The sequence below is a fragment of the Hippocampus guttulatus genome, chromosome 17, assembly GCF_054856545.1.
Source record: "Hippocampus guttulatus isolate MCC_2025c chromosome 17, RoL_Hgut_1.0, whole genome shotgun sequence".
Lineage (NCBI taxonomy): Eukaryota > Metazoa > Chordata > Actinopteri > Syngnathiformes > Syngnathidae > Hippocampus > Hippocampus guttulatus.
The window spans coordinates 927343-944409 of record NC_141277.1 but is presented as its reverse complement, the minus strand read 5'-3'; the positions used below and the strand labels follow the sequence as shown (position 1 = coordinate 944409).

The 17067-nt window shown below is 48.4% G+C and overlaps 2 protein-coding genes across 4 annotated transcripts; both read right to left on the bottom strand.

The window, feature by feature from the left end:
- Positions 1-259: 259 nt before the first annotated feature.
- Positions 260-5053, bottom strand: pip5kl1 (phosphatidylinositol-4-phosphate 5-kinase-like 1). Of its 2 annotated transcripts, XM_086134469.1 has the most exons (10): positions 4933-5053; positions 3685-3885; positions 3113-3163; positions 2886-3040; positions 2204-2328; positions 1707-1741; positions 1574-1629; positions 1213-1325; positions 956-1118; positions 260-766 (listed from the first exon to the last, which is right to left on the bottom strand). In XM_086134469.1, exons 2-10 carry the CDS (start codon positions 3883-3885, stop codon positions 340-342), a joined length of 1326 nt encoding a protein of 441 aa, XP_085990595.1. In that variant the 5' UTR covers positions 4933-5053; the 3' UTR covers positions 260-339. The 2 variants fall into 2 exon arrangements, with proteins under 2 accessions (XP_085990595.1, XP_085990594.1); XM_086134468.1 differs by lacking the exon at positions 4933-5053 and having other exon boundaries at positions 3685-4265.
- Positions 5054-5846: 793 nt separating this feature from the next.
- dab2 (DAB adaptor protein 2) lies at positions 5847-15447 on the bottom strand. 2 transcript variants are annotated; one of them, XM_086135418.1, is made up of 15 exons: positions 15285-15447; positions 11881-12168; positions 11049-11188; positions 10790-10888; positions 10511-10642; positions 10349-10432; positions 9976-10002; positions 9874-9909; positions 9636-9698; positions 8622-9170; positions 7398-7521; positions 6713-7297; positions 6481-6638; positions 6208-6290; positions 5847-6126 (listed from the first exon to the last, which is right to left on the bottom strand). In XM_086135418.1, the coding sequence occupies exons 2-14, from the start codon at positions 12143-12145 to the stop codon at positions 6225-6227; spliced, it is 2328 nt and encodes a 775-aa protein (XP_085991544.1). In that variant the 5' UTR covers positions 12146-12168; positions 15285-15447; the 3' UTR covers positions 5847-6126; positions 6208-6224. The 2 variants fall into 2 exon arrangements, with proteins under 2 accessions (XP_085991544.1, XP_085991545.1); XM_086135419.1 differs by lacking the exon at positions 8622-9170.
- Between the last annotated feature and the right edge of the window lie 1620 nt (positions 15448-17067).

Below are 17067 nucleotides of genomic sequence, written 5' to 3'. Positions count from 1 at the left end.
GTCGCCTCTTGATTTTCAACGTTTTAGTCAAGTCAGCCATTAGTCGCTGACATTCATTTGCTGTGAGGAAAAAAAAAAACCCCCCACTGGAATTTATGGATACCATCGTGACCACACCCACCAGGGATACCGTGAATGGGGGTTGTAACTCCTCCAACGCCCAAAGCTTATCAAGTGGCTCACCTAAACCAGAATCCAGCCGCGCATCGCGGCACGCGAAAGGTCGGAGGCGAGATTCAAACCTTCGGAGTCACAACTGTGAGTTGCGAGTGCACCGAGTTGCTTTAATTGCTCGCAGATGAGTCGTCGAGACAGGTTTGGTTTGGAGTCAGCGGCCACCTACTTGGTATGCTCCAGCACCCACTGGCAAAGCCGAGTGCAATAAATCTGCGGACTGACCGTGGAGAAGGTGCGGCCGGGATGCCTCAGTCTCTTCCACCAATATTCCAGTCTCTTCTTCAAACTGTAAACTGTAAAAATGTCGATGATGCCAATGAAGTAGCGTTGCTCGGGTCCATCGATGACATGCAGGGCGTTTTTTAAGTTGAGCAGTAAACGTCTGTTTTGGACCTCCGAGTCGGGGAGTCCTTCGGTTTCCCTGGCGGCAAGGTGATGCGCTTCTCCGCCTTGGCCGTCTCCTGCTTGCGCTCGCTTCGAAGGCTCGCTCTCAATTTCGGACGAAATGCAAGTGGCGTCGTCCTGCGGGACGGCTCCGGGAACACAAGGCATGCCCTGGGCGGCGGGGCTGGTGCTTGGATTCACCGATCTAACAACAAGTGGTGCACGGAGCATTTTGTCGATGAAAAATACATTCTACCCCCCCCCCCCCCCCCCCGGTTACATTTTCCTGCACTTGTAGCGGAGATAAAATGCGAATATCTTTGACAATTTCGGCGGTGTTCTCATTCCGAGAGTACAGACACGCGTCAAGTGGTGAAAAAAATCGGTTACTCACCGCTTCGTTCGCACGATGAGCGAAGCGAAGGAGAGCGCGTGGTGGCGCTCGTCTTGCTGTAAAGGTTGGTGGGCGAGCAGAAGGCTGTAATCCAACACGTTGAGGCTTCGGAGAAACTCGGTGTCGATCTCCATTTGTCGCAGGAGCCAGTAACGCTGCCGCTCTGTGTGCAGACATTCCCAGATACCTTCCGTACAGTCCACGCGCAAGACGACCCAAAGGTCGAGTACAAAATGAGATGCGGCACTTCGCCCTACCGAGAGTGATGTACTGGCCTTCGAAATTGAGGTCTTTGAGGACCACAATAATCTGGCATCCATCTGGCGATGGATCCGTCCAGCGACTCACTTCGCAACCTTTAATATCGTACCTAGAAAGTAGCGCCACATCATCCCGATCAACATGCTTGGATCTCAAGTACATTTTCAGATGTAACGTGAGGCGCGGTGGCTGGTGTGCTCCCAAAAGGGGGAGTTTGCCGACAAAAAAAATGATTTATGCTTTTTTTTTTTTTTGGGACGGTTTGAATGGGAGACATCTAAAACAGGGCGGACCGGGACGCTCGGATCTCATTTGGATTCCCGCTGTGCCAAAGCCTTGAGGAAAAACGGTTCTTACCTGGCACTTATGCGATCATCTGGATAAAACACACTTTGCATCACGATGAAGTATTTCTGCAAAGGAGAGCAAAACCTACTTTACAGCCATGTTCTGTTCCACCGAAATATTTGATGACGCAAACATCCGGTACCTTTTGCATGCAGGAAATTTTGATTCTGTGAACACCTTGCAAAAAAAAAAAATAATAATAATAAATAAATTAATGCATTAATTAATAATCATGTAATACAAATGAAAATCAGTTATGTGGTGTCCGAGTGTGAACGGGAGAGGCACCGTGTAAAAGGTATTCATCAAGGGTGTCCGAACTTTTTCATTTGAGGGCCGCCGACAGAGAAGCAGAAGAATGAAAGGGCCACTTTAAAATTCAGTCCAAAAAAGAAAAAAAAACAAAAAGCAATTCTATTTCGTCTATTTCATTTCATCAGCTTTCTGTCAAGGGTGTTCAGGCAAACAGTTTAAATGTTTGCTGACTCCAATCATCTTAAATTAGCAGTCAAAAGTGGAATTACACCCAATATATACGGGAAAAAAAAAATCGGAAATCCCGGGACGGCAAAGCCAGAACCCGCGACAGAGGGCGGGTTTTCCGTGTAATGCCCATTTCAAGGGTGTTTCCTTGCATACCGAGCAACTTGACCAGAAGAGAATGGGGGTACTTCTGCAAATGTGCCACATAGTTGTTCAGGTTGTCCAGAAGGAATCGGATTTCCCGTTCATTCTGGGTCTTCAAAAAGAAGCGTTTGTCATTCCTAAAATGTAAAGACACCAAAAAAAAAAAAAAAAAAGCACATCTCAATGAGAGCTCATTCACCCAGATTATTTCTTTCCCGTGTTTGTCAGTAAGTAAAATGCCGTCTTTCGAGTACGCCGGCCAGTGTCAACACATCGCACGTGATGACACAAATGAATCTATTTGCCGTTTTGCTGCTCAGGCCAAAGCCACAAAGGGACAAAGGTGGATATATTGTGAGGCAATCTTTTTTTTCCCGCCAGTGGACGCTACAGCTTCTTGTTTACTTTCAAACTTGGCTTGTAGCAGCAGACGTGTGCATATTTTGAGCAGGATGTCTCTCATCCACTGGTGAAAGGACGCTTTGATTCTTTCCCCTTTCATCGAGAACTGCTTCAAACAACAAGGCGGATGCGGGGAAAAGTGGCTAAGATCGCATGACTGTCGGGGCGAGGTGGCGCGATGGCCTTGTCAGAAATCTGCGTCACCCCAATTGACCCCTTCCAGCATTTCTGGGGGATATTCTAGACCCTAGAAAAAAAGAAGAAAAAAAATACTTCTGCAGAGGTGACTCACGTGAGGAAGAAGTCGGCCTTGCTTTTGGAGTTGCTGATGAACTGAAGGTAGCACTTGTCAGAGCAGAGCGACTGCTGATACTCCTGCTCTGTCACGCCTAAAGAGCGCCGTAGGTTGGCAAACACCGGGCCCGCAAACGTCTCCCATGCAAAACCCTACACAACACACACACACACGTAAGCCGGCAAACCATAACACTGTGAATGAGACCATGACATTCGCCTCGCCTTGTGAATCCGAGTGTCCTCCGCTCTGAAATCCTCTTCGACCTGTTGACTCTAAAGTGAAAGAGAGAGTTTTGCATCTGTAGTTTCTTACTTTTTATGATCATTCCCGTCCCACATGGTAAAATGCTAACGTGGGGAAACAAACAACGTGCTTCTCTATTGTTTTCGGTCTCAGTGGAGACATTGTTATCTTGTTTTCAACTCTAAACACGACGGCAGTTGAAAATGTGCATTGTTACGTATTTTTTAGACAATGATTTTCTCTTTCGTCCACTGCACGGCCCTGGAGTGCGTTGGGTATTTTGGTGGGATTCCGCAGTCGATAACAGACAGGACAATCAGGGAAAAAATCCGGGCAGTCAGCAGGCTGTGCTCCACTGAGCTTCACCGTGACGTAGCAGCGAACAATAGTCCGTCCATACCGGCAGTACAATTATGACCGTTAGTCCAGCATTGCCGGTATGGACTCTGCTTTCGATTCAAGGGGCTTCTTTTGGGACCACTTCGTACGTTGATGTTTTTTATTGGAGACGCCATGTCTCAAGTCCCATGAGCATCTGCCAGACACTCACCGTAGATGCACGCTCAATGGTGGTTTGGATTGATGAAAACAATCCCTCCTTCATCATGCACGTCAGGCTGTAGAACTCGTGGTGCTGATCGATTTCAAATAAGCCCAGAAGCTCCCACTGCCGTCTCAAACCGCCCCATCTTTTTCTCTTGAGTGCGCCGGAGTGCTTGCCGGAGCCGCGAGGTGCCACCGCCCCCTGCATCTGACGTCCAGAAATAATACAACAAATAAAGACCATCAACCGTGAAAACTGCACACCGGTAGCAGACAAGATATTCAGGTTGACGGATTTGCTCTCGGTTGAAGAAACCTAACGCGAGAAGAAGAAAGAAAGCGTCAAGGCTAGCGACAAACTAGCAGACGGCCGAGTGCTCGTTGACTCTTTAAGAAGGTAACTATGGCGACCGTCACAAAAAAGGATCATCCCTCGTCGCTACAGTTCCACACCGATTGCCGTACGGCCTTGTTATCCTTCTAGACATCCACCCATTTGCACATAAATTACTTGACATTACTCCCCACCACACCATACTAGCGTGTACTGCAGTCTAAACTCCGGCCGTACTTAAGACGTCAAGTTACCTTTTTGGGAACCGCGCTAAACAGGAAGCGCTAGACAGGAAGTGATCATTCAAATTCGTATTCAAAATAAAATAAAACCACTACTGCTGTGACTTAATTACAAAGATGATTAGGGTTATTTACACTTCTCTTTTATAAATGTATGAGTTAAATTGGGTGGGAGCGCTACACAATGAAAGCCCTGAACCTAGAATCGCCCGTGTGTGGATCAAATAGTCACCTCATGGACTCATCGGTTGAAATGTGAATACTAGACAATATTGTGATTGTCAGTTTTACCGACAACCCGAGTGCATCTGTACTCTCACACCGCTATACCCAGACCTTGTTTTTGTAACATTAACGGCACTGCGCTCTCACCGCGGGTCCCGGGAGTGCAATTAAATTTCATGTGACATTTCCGAAGAACAATCCCTCGGTCACCCGTCCAAAAAGTCTGATGACACAACCCGTTTTGAGTTAGCAATAATCCTGAAGGAAGTCAATTCTGTGCGTTTAGTCCGGGGGGGTTGGAAATGTGATTCCCGAAGCTCTATCACTCTCTCCATCGTGTGTTTAAAACTCTTGCAGGTTACAGTTTACAAGACAAACACATCCGTCATTTTACTCTAACTGTGGATGACACACATTTTATTCACGATAAAATCTTTGAATGGACAAGTCTTACCTGACTGCTGTGGCGGACGAAAGAATAGAATGCGCGCGACCCATCACGTGCCAACTCACATGCTCATGGTGGGAAGCGCAGCCTGTTCCAGAGGCGACACAATATCCAACTGTACGGCGTGTCTCGCGCGCGCGCGCGCGTGTGTGTGTGTGTGTGTGTGTGTGTGTGGTGGTGGCGTAGTTTACGCCGTTGGGGAGAGGGAAAGAACATACACAAATAGGCCAACGTGGGTGGATATTTTGTCAGACAAGGTTTATTTAAGCGATTTCTTGAATGAACAGGCCTGGGGGCAATCAGCTCAGTGAAAAAAAAACTTTCATACAACAAACAAAATAAATGATAAGAAGAGTAAAACTAAAAATCAAGACTCATGCAGAGTGAAAAGCCAAAGAATAAAGAGTTTTAAGAGAGGTTTTAAAGATGGGCAGCGAGGGGGCTTGCCAAATGCTCAGCGAGACGACCGTTTCAAAGTGTCCTTGAGAAAGGCGAGGCTTGACTTTAGCCAAGCTGCCAAAGATGAAAGAAGCGGGATTGGACAACAGCGCCGATTTGCTGCTTCAATTTCACCCAAGATCGAGTTTGTTTGCTTCAGAGAAGGAGCCGGCGGGCCCGGAGTCTGCGGGATGCGATGTCCAAGGGCCACCATCCTTCTGACCTCGTTACCTTATGAAATTCAACAAACGTTGTGCCATCCAGGTCTTGATTTTCCTCCCGACAGTATCAAAGCGTCTTTTTTGCTCAGTGGGACATCGAACTCCATCCGCATAGCAGTGGAAGGAAATTCCAGGTTTCCTTAAGATGGAACCCAAAGGGAGCAGATGGAGAACATCCACGATATTAAAAAAAAAAAAAAAAAAAAAAGGGGACCAATAGGATTTTCCCCCAAACAGCTTGAAATGAAGTCATCCTCAGAGTGCTGCTTTGTCATTATTTTATTTTTCTTTTCAATACATGCAACATCTTTGGACATTTCTCTCATACTATGTTTTTTTTCCCCCTCTCTTTCTCTCACTTCAGCAGATCATGACGTAACATGTGTTGGATCAATGCTCTTAGGAAATAAGGGAACGACTAATCAGACAGAGCAAATAACAGAGACGGCGACGTGGAAGAAGGCTGGACGAGGCCATCGTTTGATTGTCTCACGGCGGTTTGTCCCCGAGATGATGTTACTTCATGCGATCTCCATTTGAGCTGGGGGGGGGATGACAGAGAATTAAAAATAAAATAAAGTAGACACGTAAATCGAATAAAATGACCGAACTGGTGACTTACAACAATTTTAAGTATGGTCAAGCAAAGGGATTTCCAAAGGGATCTCCAAAGGCACCCGTGGAGTTCTGAGCAATAGGAGCAGTCTGCCGTTCAAAAATAAAACAAGATGAATGATTACAAAGAAAGCAGAGTGCTGCAAATGCGAGGAAAGCCCCAAAAGCGGGATTGCGGACGGATTTGACGGCAAACTCAATGACAGCTGGCCGTTGCTCGATTGGCAGCTTCTACCACGTTTAGGCGCGCAAGTATTGGGAACGAGGATGAAATGTGTACCGCTGGGACAGGCGGGACCCCGAACGCAGCCGCGTTGGGGGCTCCAAACGCCTCGTCAAACTTGTCGAGGCCGAGGCCTCGCCCGTGCGCCGAGCTGTTGGAGGAGAAGGCGTCGAGGAGGAGGCCCGGGGCGTCAAGGCTCAAAGGCGGCGGCGCGTCTGTACGGGAAGGCAGGAGAACAACGTGAGGACGGGCAACGTGGAGAGTGCGCGCTCGCATTGCGCCCGCTTACCGTTGGCCGGCGCCGACATTCGATTGATGTCAAAGTCGTCGTGGTCCGCCACCTCTTGAGCCAAGCCCACTTTCTTGGAGAAGTACTGGTCGAAAGCCTCCGATTCCGAAGCCGAGGCGGCCACCCGCTCGCCTTTCCGAGCGGGGATGGCGGGCGGCTTGGCCAGCTGGAAGTCCTTGAACATATCTTTGCCCGTCTTCTTCTCTTTGTCGCCGAGGGGGTCCAAAGCGGTGAAGGCGTTTCTCTCCGGCTTCGCCGGGGCCTCCTTCGCCGGCGGCCGGGGAGGCGGGCGGGACGGACCCTGCTGCTCGCCCAGGCCGGGGTAGGGCCCGGGCTGGAAGGGGTTGGTGGCGGCCGGGTGGCCCCAAACTGCGGCCGGCGGCGCCGGCTGGCCCCAGGCGAGATGCGGCGCGCCCAACTGTGGAGGGGCCATCTGCTGACCCCAGCCGTTGGGGGGTATGGGAAGACCACCGAAGGCCGACGGTTGCGGGTAGGCGGCGTACATGGAGGGGGCGACGGTGGAGGCGGGCCACATGCCCGCGGTGGCGATGCCGGTGCTGGCCGGCGGAGCCAACTGAAGATCTCCTGGAGATGAAAGAACACTCCTTTAAAAATGTCGCCGCGCAAACGAGGAGCCCGCCGAGCGGGGGGGGAGGGGCTCGCCGCAGGCGCCGCCGTATCTTACCCAGGGCTGCAATGGACGACTGAGCCGAGTTGGCTGGCGCGGCGTTGTTGAACAGGTCGCCGCCGGCTGACGCTCCATCGGCTCCGGCAAACAGTTCCGCTCCAAACAAGTCGCTTGCTGCCGACTAATTGGGGGAACATAAGGAGCCCCCGCCCCAAACAAAACGTCACAAATATATTTGAAGTACCACATTACATGAAATGTTTTCAGACTCGGGGGTGCAGCTCCACAGGCCCGGTGCCAGACCAGCACCGAAAATCCATCACTAAAAATCTTAGGCAAGTGTGGCTTTTGGCTCTACGGCGCATTGAGAGGCCACAAGGCGGCGCCAAAGCCCCGTTTAAATAGGCTCGGATCTCAATAAAGCACGCGGGGCTTCTCGCCAAAATGCGCTTGCTCAAATTGCGTCTTTTCAGAACTGGATACGTCCTACTAGTCCCTCTGCTGTGAGTGCACCCCGAATCCAAAATTTCAAATCTATTGTCACGCTTTTTTTTTTTTGTTCCCGCCATGCATTGTCACTTACCGGCACTTTCATCGGGGCAAGTGTAAGCGTTAGCAAAAAACAAGGAAAGGAGGTTACAGCACACAAAAGACACGGTTGACATTTATGATTGTCTCAAAGGAAGCTTGTGACCACAGGTGCATGCGTTCAGACAGACACCCCCTCCCCCATCCATTCTACCTTTGGTATGGAAAGCCATTTGAGTGCTGCCTTTTTTTTTTTCCAATATCCTCGATATCCCGGTGAAGGTCCTTGTACAAGTTTGCTCTTTGTCCTCACTCGTAAAGCAATTCAAGGCACAAGTAGTATGAACCGGTAGAACAACTGACTTACTATTCACGTCTCCCCCATTACCGTTTGACACTTGTGAGGCAAGACGTCGGTGTGCTTGCCGTACGACGAGCGAAGTGCGCGACGCCAACTACCGGGAGTGGAATTTTGGGTCAACAGTCAACCGGCCCAAAAAAAGTTGACGGACGCGTCGCATCGACGTTGACCGCTTGAAATCGACGAGTAGAGTCGAATCTCATTTCAGCGTCGGTCGGTTCCAACTTTTCCACCCGTATAACGTTCGCATCAAAGGGGACGGGCTGAATGCGCAAAGGGCTTTCCATACGTCGCGATTCCCCCGGAGAACCCGGTGCGACCGGTCAAGACCTGCATGCGGCCACCCTTCAGGCGTCACGCATGCAGCCGACGCCGTCAAGCGACATGGTCACCTTCTGATTCCTTCGACCTCGTCCGGCCTTCGAGCTCTGCGGAGGCGGGTTTAGAACCACAGAGTCCTTGCTCGCAATCTCCGCGACTTGGCGGCTCGCCCCGTTCGAAAAGGCGTCCGAGTCGAAAAAGGGGTTTTGGGCCGACAGAGCCGATCCGGGCTCGCTGCCATCCATCATGCCGCCGGGTGTTATTTTGCCCCCGAGTGGCCACTGGCCGTTACTGAGAGCGAGGATCATGTTCTTACTGGTTAAGCCCAGCATCTGCCGGCCGAGCCGCTCGGCGTCGCCGCTCAAAGGGTCGCTAACGGCCGTCCTAGCGGAGACCATCGGGCCGTTGTCGGGGCGGGGGGGCGTTTTGGACAGCGGATCGTCTCTGAAAGGGTCGCTGTCCGGGGTTGGAAAGTAGCCGAACGGCGAGCAGAAGGGATTCTCTGTCTGGGGCGGCGCCCTGTGGTCGGCGGCACAGGAAGTTACAAGCTTTCCCTTTATGCGATTCTGATTGCTGTCGACTTCAGCAGAAAAGTCCAGCAAGAGAATAGCATTAGAGTCCTGGTTCACATGAGAGGGAGATGCAGAGATCAGATCAACACACGGGGGTCAATAACATGACAAATTAATCACAAAAGAGAAAACGTTTAAAGCTGCTACGTGCAAAAGAAGACAAATGTAGAAATTGTAGCGCACGGTCATTGTTGGAATTAAAAAAAAAACAAATCAACATAATTTCAGGAGAGTCAAGTTGTAGTCGGATATTGAACACATTTCAAAAAGCAACTCTTCCTCATGTAGCAGCTTTAAATGTTAAATGATTTAATGGTCAACATCAACTCAGTTCTAAAAAGGACAACATTCTACTCTCCTTTTTTTTCCATGACAATTTGATGACAAAATGTGCTTTTTAGAAATGAGTTTACACAGAGATCATTTTGCAACATACTGCCGTAAGTATGACTACAAATGTTAATGAGAGATAGCGCGACGCCGGCCGAGGCCGAGGAACCGCCGCACACTCACGTTCGGGGCTCGGATGTCCGGAGGGGTCGACATGTCCCCAAACAGGTCCAATTGCTCCACCGGCTGTTAGCGACAAGCGGAACAAAACATCACTGCGGGATCATTTATCCCGTGAATAAAATCGACCCGACAGCGTCAGTCGACCGATGTGAATACAAACGTCAGGATGGGACATCATTTCATGCCCTTGATTGCACACCAAGCGATTTGCATCCTCATTTCAACACAGTTGACTTACTTGAGCGTCTTTTACCGGTACGGCATGACTTCCGTTCTAAAAACAGATATAGTATAAATTATGAATAGAAGTGAATTACAGAATACGCTTCCACGTGCTCACCTCAACGACCGTGCTGCCATTTTCTCCCTGAAAATAAAACACAAAAAAGGAAGCAATGTACTTCAGCGCAAAATTGAAAACAATGAGCCTATGTCAACAACATACCAAGAAGGAAGTGCAAATATCCGTTTTCAAATTTACTGACAAATAAATAGTCATACAATAAGTAAAAACTACAATATCGTACTGAATAAAAACAGTAACGACATCATAGAGCGTGATCGTGACCTTTTCCTTCTGCTGTGCCCGCCTTGGCCCACAGAGGGCAGTATAGCGCAGTCTTGCAGACTAACGATAGACGTAGCCCGTCAATGGCATTTTCCATTGTACGTTAGCACAAAGCTAGCTGGGACATTCTTACGGCATTCCTTACCTTCTGGGAGGCCTCGGCCTCTTTCTTCCTCATGTTGAAGATGACTTGGAAGAGGTCCTTCAGATCCAAGACCAGTGGCTCCGCCTGCCAGGTGAAAAAGGCAACGGCGTGTCAGCAACGGCGCAAGAGGAGGCGGACAAACGTCGCAAGGCGCTCGGGAACCTGCTGCGCCGTCTTGATAGCGAAAAACTGATGCTGGCCCTCGGCTCCGCACACGTAGCCGAAGGCCCGGTTGTCCGTCACGTCCCTGGCGATGAAGGAAATCTTGTTCACCGCGTGCTCGTGCTCAATCGCCTAAAGCAGAGAAACACAATTGAGAAACTAAATAATCGAGGGGGAGTGACAACTACACATAAAAGGTGCTGAACTGAATTTCAACAACAGTAGCCATAATAGCATTGTGAGTGGAAAGGCATAATTAATAAGAAATATAGAACCTACTCCTGCTTTCTCATCAATGATTTTGATGCCAGACATGGATATATTGACCCAAATGCGCTGTTTGTGTTTCCCTTGTGAGCGAGCGGCTACCGCCGTTCCCTGGAAGATAAGAAAAAAAGAAACGACATCCGGACGGAGCCAAATGTTGAATGTTTCAGTGCTATTTGCATGTCCTTAGAAGCGGTGCTCATAATAGTCATAATATTTTTAAAAAATAAATAAAGGAGTTGTATTGAGCGCTTTTAAGAGTAGTAGTCACCTTTAGCTTCATCATGGAGTCCTGGCACATCTTGTCTCCTCGTGCTTCGGGCACATCGTCGATTCCGATCAGTTTGGCTTTGTACCTCACGCCGTCCCCTTGAAACCTGGCCAGCAGGTACTCGTCGGTTTTGTCCGGCACTGAATGAGAAAAGTCCAATCGCATGTTGGTCTTTGGGTCACGAGACAAGTTGGCGCCGTCATTTGTTACTCGGCAGAAATTGCGGCTCCAAAGAACGGGAAGGAAATGACTCGGTTAAGTTAATGGCTTTAAGTAAACAGCCAAGCCCGAAATGAGGAGTTCCGCCTCTGAAGCAGTACCACGGAATTCCGGGAAACTCTTGAGGTATACAAACGGATATCATAATAAAGAGCTGCAGGAAGAGGAAAAAAGCGAAGAGAATCCATACTTGCGAGGATGCCGTGTCCACAAGTGCTCCGTAAACTCACATGCTAATTTCAGTTAGCCCATCTATTGCGTTTCGCATTATACGTTAGCATTAAGCTTGGAATCTTTCGCTAGACCAAATGATATGGTTGGGTTGAATTTTTTTGGTGTTTGCATATACAATTTTGAATTCTCTTTTGTTTTTTTGGTGTTGGCTTCACAGAAAACATCAACAGGTAGTGACAAGGAATGAAGCCAAACACGCTGAGCTCTCATTCGGAAAAGTCTTCATTGTGACCCCGCGGAGATCCCGAAGCCACAGTTTGAGAACCAATGCCTTATACATGAGTTGGGAGGCCGGTATTAAAAAAAAAAAGAAGACACTTTTGACTTTCTACTGCAGTTTTTTTTTTTTTTTTTTTTAAAGTGTACTTGAGCATCTCACCTTTCTTCTTGTCTTTCCTGAACGGGACCTTGGATGCTGCGGTCGCAGGGGAGGCGGGAGGGGAGTTGGAGGTCAAAGCTGCGGGTGGCGACACCGCAGTCGGGTCGGCGGCGGCGGCGGCGGCGACTGGCACGTTGGCCTCCACAACGGCAGACATAGTGCGGGGAGGGGGGGGGGGGGGGGTTGCGAATCTCACTGGAGGAGGGGGTCGTCTGTCAGTGGCTCTGACGAAAGGCAGCTCGGCAGGCGGGAGTGCTTTTAGCATCCGCGCATGCTTCACGTGGTTATCTGCGACGATAAATCGAAGAACTCCCATCACAAAAAAAAAGAAAAAGAAAGCATCAGGCAAAACTTCCGCTGGGATCATTTTTCCACTCGTACTAAGAGGCACGCAACAATCCAAGCAGAAATAAGTTTGCGTGATAGAGGTGAAAAGGGGAAAGAGTCGATAAAAGAATATTCAAGGACAGACACGGCACAGCAAGGAAAAAAAAAAACACACGTAAGAAGCCTTTTAAAAGCAGGACAAGATCAAAGTCATGACAGTAGAACATAGTGATCCCAACCCTAAAAAAAATTAATAAATAGATACCAGGACGTCCCATGCACTTGTTCAACAATGCAAAATTGCTATTCATCCTATTAGTTGATTCACCGATGGGATAATCGATAGAATACTCGATTAAAAAAAAAAAAACATAGTTGCAGCCCTAATTTACTGCTCAGCTACCGAACAGACTAGATTGACAACCCGGCAGTAAACATTTACAACCTTAGCAGGAGCGCAGACATGTGACCCATAAAGCATCTTGACCTCCAAGACGACAAAACACGCCGAATAAGCCAAGGCGACTGCTTTTACAGTCAAGACAATAGTACACCTCATTGTTTTTTTTTACTTCCTCCTCTCATCAGCAAATCAACCAACATCTTCAATAAGTGAAACACAGCAGGCAAACTACAAATGCAAGCTCATAGACGTCGCCGGACATCCTCCCGGGGTTGCCGGATTGTGTCGTGTCCGCCAAATCAAAATGAGTGGATTCGCATCACCCGCTGCCATCGAAGATAACCGACCACGGTTGACGCAAAACGACCCCAACCGCACACATGGCCGACACGCAACGTACCTCTCGGCGTCGTTCCGCGGCGCGAGGCTAACGCGGAGCAAAGCCGGGAGCCGCGCTGGACCGAACAAAGGTTGGAGGCGGGGCAAAGGTCCAGCAATTAGACCGGGTTAATCCCACGCCGGCAACGTAAAAGATCTCATGACTCTCAGCGGAGCACCTGCTGATGCTGATCAAGAGTCGAGCCAACGGACAGTAAAAGCAAGCTCGCCGCAGATAACGCCGGAAACGTCGAAAGTTTATGGGCTGTTTGCACCTTTGTTTTGTGAAGAACCACGCGAGCACACGGAATGATTAACGCTCATGTGGCGATGGATGACCCATGGAAAGCCATTTTGAGATTGACGCCATTAAAGTCACGATGATGCCAATTTCTGTTCGCCTGTCTAGAGCGTTTCAAATGACGCTAGCGTGAAGCTAGCTGCCCTTTGTTAGAAGAAACTGTGTGGTTTGCGTGAACATTTTGGTTTTAAAAATCGATGTTCAGTTTTATATAGACGTCAGCTTTAGTCCAAAGAGATGTTATTCGAGTCAGCCACTTCGAGGGAGCGGGAACGGGTGCGAACAACATGTTATCAGTTCGAATGTGTAGAAAAGCATTCGTCTTTCTAACTCAGAGGTGGATCCGGCAAACTACGGCCCACGGGCCAGATACGGCCCGTTGGTCTTTTTAATCCGGCCCACCGAAGGTTGGTCCGCAATTAAGGTTCGATGTGAATGATTGCATTCATTTTATTTGGACTTGTAATGACAGGCATTTCACCGCCAGGTAGCGCATTGACTTGAAGTTGCAGAACACAGGGGGGGGGGATCTTATCGACCACCTCGGACCTCTGTATCGCTCTACTTCTACTGGTCTGATCACAACCCATCTACAGCGATGCACAGGCTAAAATAGGTCATCAACAACACTGTTGTCTTTTAAAAAAGGATATTAATACAGTACGTTCATGCTTTTGTTCTGTTGATGTTTGATATGGACTGTCAACAAATGCAGTTTTTTTTTTTATGTACCATAGCTCGTGCTGACCTGGCCCTTCTGTCAAATTTTAAAAGTCAATGCGGCCCCCGAGCCAAAAAGTTTGCCCACCCCTGTTCTAACTTGTAGATTTGTAGCCATCTTGGGAGCGGGACACAAACCGAGACGACTTCCAACAATGACAATGAGCCGATTGTATAAAACTGTTTGAAGATAGCGCTGGCGGCCTTTGACACAACAGGGTGAGAAAATGGCTTCCTCTGCTTCATTTCTTTGCATATCTGACTTAGTGACTGATGCTTACTCAGTGTTTGGTAGAATTTTGGGACGTTGTCAGAGAGAACACTTGTCAAAAAATGTTTAGTCAATTAAGTCTAATTGAAGTCAACAAATAAACTTTGTCATGCCAGTTCATGGTTCATTTCACTTTATTTTAGCGAAAGCCTATCCAGTAAGACATAGTGCATTCATATACTGTATATGTAATTTTTTTTAAACCGTAATCCACATTAATTTAATGATTGTGTTTCTTAACACAGCACATGGGAAGAGGACCTTGGGAAAAAAAAAAAAGATCGCATATTAAATAGCAATCGCAGTAATGATTCCTAAGGCATTTCGAACTCCACTTTATGAGAGCATTGTTGGGAAGAAAAAAAAAAGAAATTCAGGACCGAAAAGTTTCAAAACCCCTTGGTCTCTGCATTAAGTGTCGATTGGACACCTGGCTGGAGACTTTTTTTTTTCCCCCCCAAATGCGGTTTTTGTCCCTCCGTTCAAACGTAATCCTCGTCGGCCATAAAAAGTCAGCTGTTAGTCGCCAAATTACAGTTAAAGGATAAACTTCCCAAGCGAACGTCAGCAAAACGGGAGCAGCAGCGGGGTGGGGGGGAAATGTCACAATCCTGCACATCTGGAGGAAATCAGCCCGTGAGTCAGCGTGCTAGCGAATGAGATGTGTGGAGAAAAAAAAGCCAAAGCACGAACACGAACCATGCATGCATGACGAGAAGGAGAAGAAGCTGCGTGGACTTCAAAGTCACTTTTGGACTCCTTGCCTGGACAGTCAGCAGAACCAAAGTCCACCCCCCCCCCAGTCCAACCCCCGTGATTTAGTCTCTGGTGGATCAAAAAAAAGAAACTTTGACAAAACCGTAAAACAAAACTCAGTGAGATTGAAGCCCACGAAAGGTTGACGACAAACAAAAGCTTGGGCACGTCAAACCTTCATCTGTGGATAGTTGGAAGAAAAAGGCACACGCGTGCACGAAAAAGTGGGAAAATGGCCGTGGACTTACCGTGTTTTTCCGTGGGAGTTCCGCTTGAGGAGTGGACGTCGGTGTGAAGCTGCCGGTCAGATGTTTTGCTCCGAGGAAAGTGGAGCACAGGAGCGCCTCAAACTCTGTGCCGCAAACTTGTCACACTTGAAATCTTCCTCGCTCGTCTGCAAGCTAACGTCGCTTCGGGGTGGAGGGGGAGGCGGGGGGGAAGTGGGCGGTCCCTGTCTGAGGCGAGATCGCGCAGGACTCGCTAATAATACCTTGGACAAGACACATTCAATATGTATTTGCACCCCCTCATGCTTCTGTGTCACTGTGAGAAATGCAGTATATATATACTTCATAGTATATATGTATATATAAGTATATACCTGTATATATATTTTTTATACATTGTACATGTGGATTAAAGCCACTGGCGTCCTCTGTTGCCACTAGAGGCCGCTGCAGGAAGACATGAAGAGTACCGTTACTTGAAAACGATTTAATTAAGTTAATTAATAGCGTGTGTGTGTGGGGGGGGGGCACGCAGAGAGGTGAGCGTACAAATACAGCATACAATAAAACTCAAAGGCATCTTAAACATGGGGGTGCAAAAAATGAACTACAATATGGTGGGGGGGGGGGGGGGGCTCACTGCACAGCAGTGTGACATTGTTTTTTTTTGTTCGCACTTGAGAAGTGATTTTGCAACCCACTCTCCATGATTCAACTTCATCCCAAAAAATAGAAACAGAAAAGTTGGATGTGAATGCATCGTAGTGGGAATCCCGCCATGTAGCTGGAGGAAAGAAAAGTAAAAATTCCGCTGCTGCCAAGATGAATGGGGGGGGGGGGGGAACAAACAAACAAGGAAAGTCATGATGGCATTTCCAAAAGTAGAGCGGGAAAAGGAGTAAGCAGATGAATTTGTGTCATCGCCTTTGCACAGGAAGCGTTTGACCATTGACGCCGTTGTTGCTGATTCCCGTCAATGACGGTGCGCCGCGGTGTCCCAGTTTCAAGGACAGAAAACGTCAGTGTGACTATTTGCTCCAGTCCCACAAGGACTTTCACTTCTGTAAACTGCGCAAGGGGAGTCACATAGCAACGCGGTCACATGTTAGACTCGACATACCACCCCCCCGACCCCCTCACAAAAAGTCGGGCTTTTCCGCTCGAATTTCAGGGTGAACCGCAAATGCATTGTGGTCTTTATAGGTGAACTTTCAGTGCCTTGTACACAACTTACTGTTCTCTACGGCACAATTCACAGCAGGTGTTTGAATGAATCACATATATTTCCTTTTTCAGTTCTGATTGGTATTCATATTATTTGTTCATCATTAAGTGGCCCATTTTTGCCATGAGAGGGTGTAGTTAGCTAGCTAGCTATTAGCTAGCGGATGCATCGGTTTATATGAGACATTTGGAGGCCCCCGTAAATGTGGAGACCAAAGGCAATGCTCGTGCTTGCCAAATGGTATGTCGGCCCCTGCGCGCGAGTGGGCTCGGCGGCTCATTTGCGTGAAACGGGACTGCCGTCAGACGCCCAAATTTCAAGAGTGCACGTATCTTTTTGTCCGTTGTGGCAAAAACATTGTGCGTTGTTCACCTGCTTTGTCCCCCCCCCCCCCCCCCCCCAGTTGCCATTTTGTGGAGAAAAAGTATCGGAGGGAATGACAAAAGAGTGCAACCGAGACTACGAACGGAGCCAAGTCATTGCAATCATACAGTTGTCAGGAATTTTGAAAATTTGCAGTGATCGAAGCTTTCCAATGGTTTTGATGAGACTTAGAAAAGGAAGGACGTCCTTCCTGGT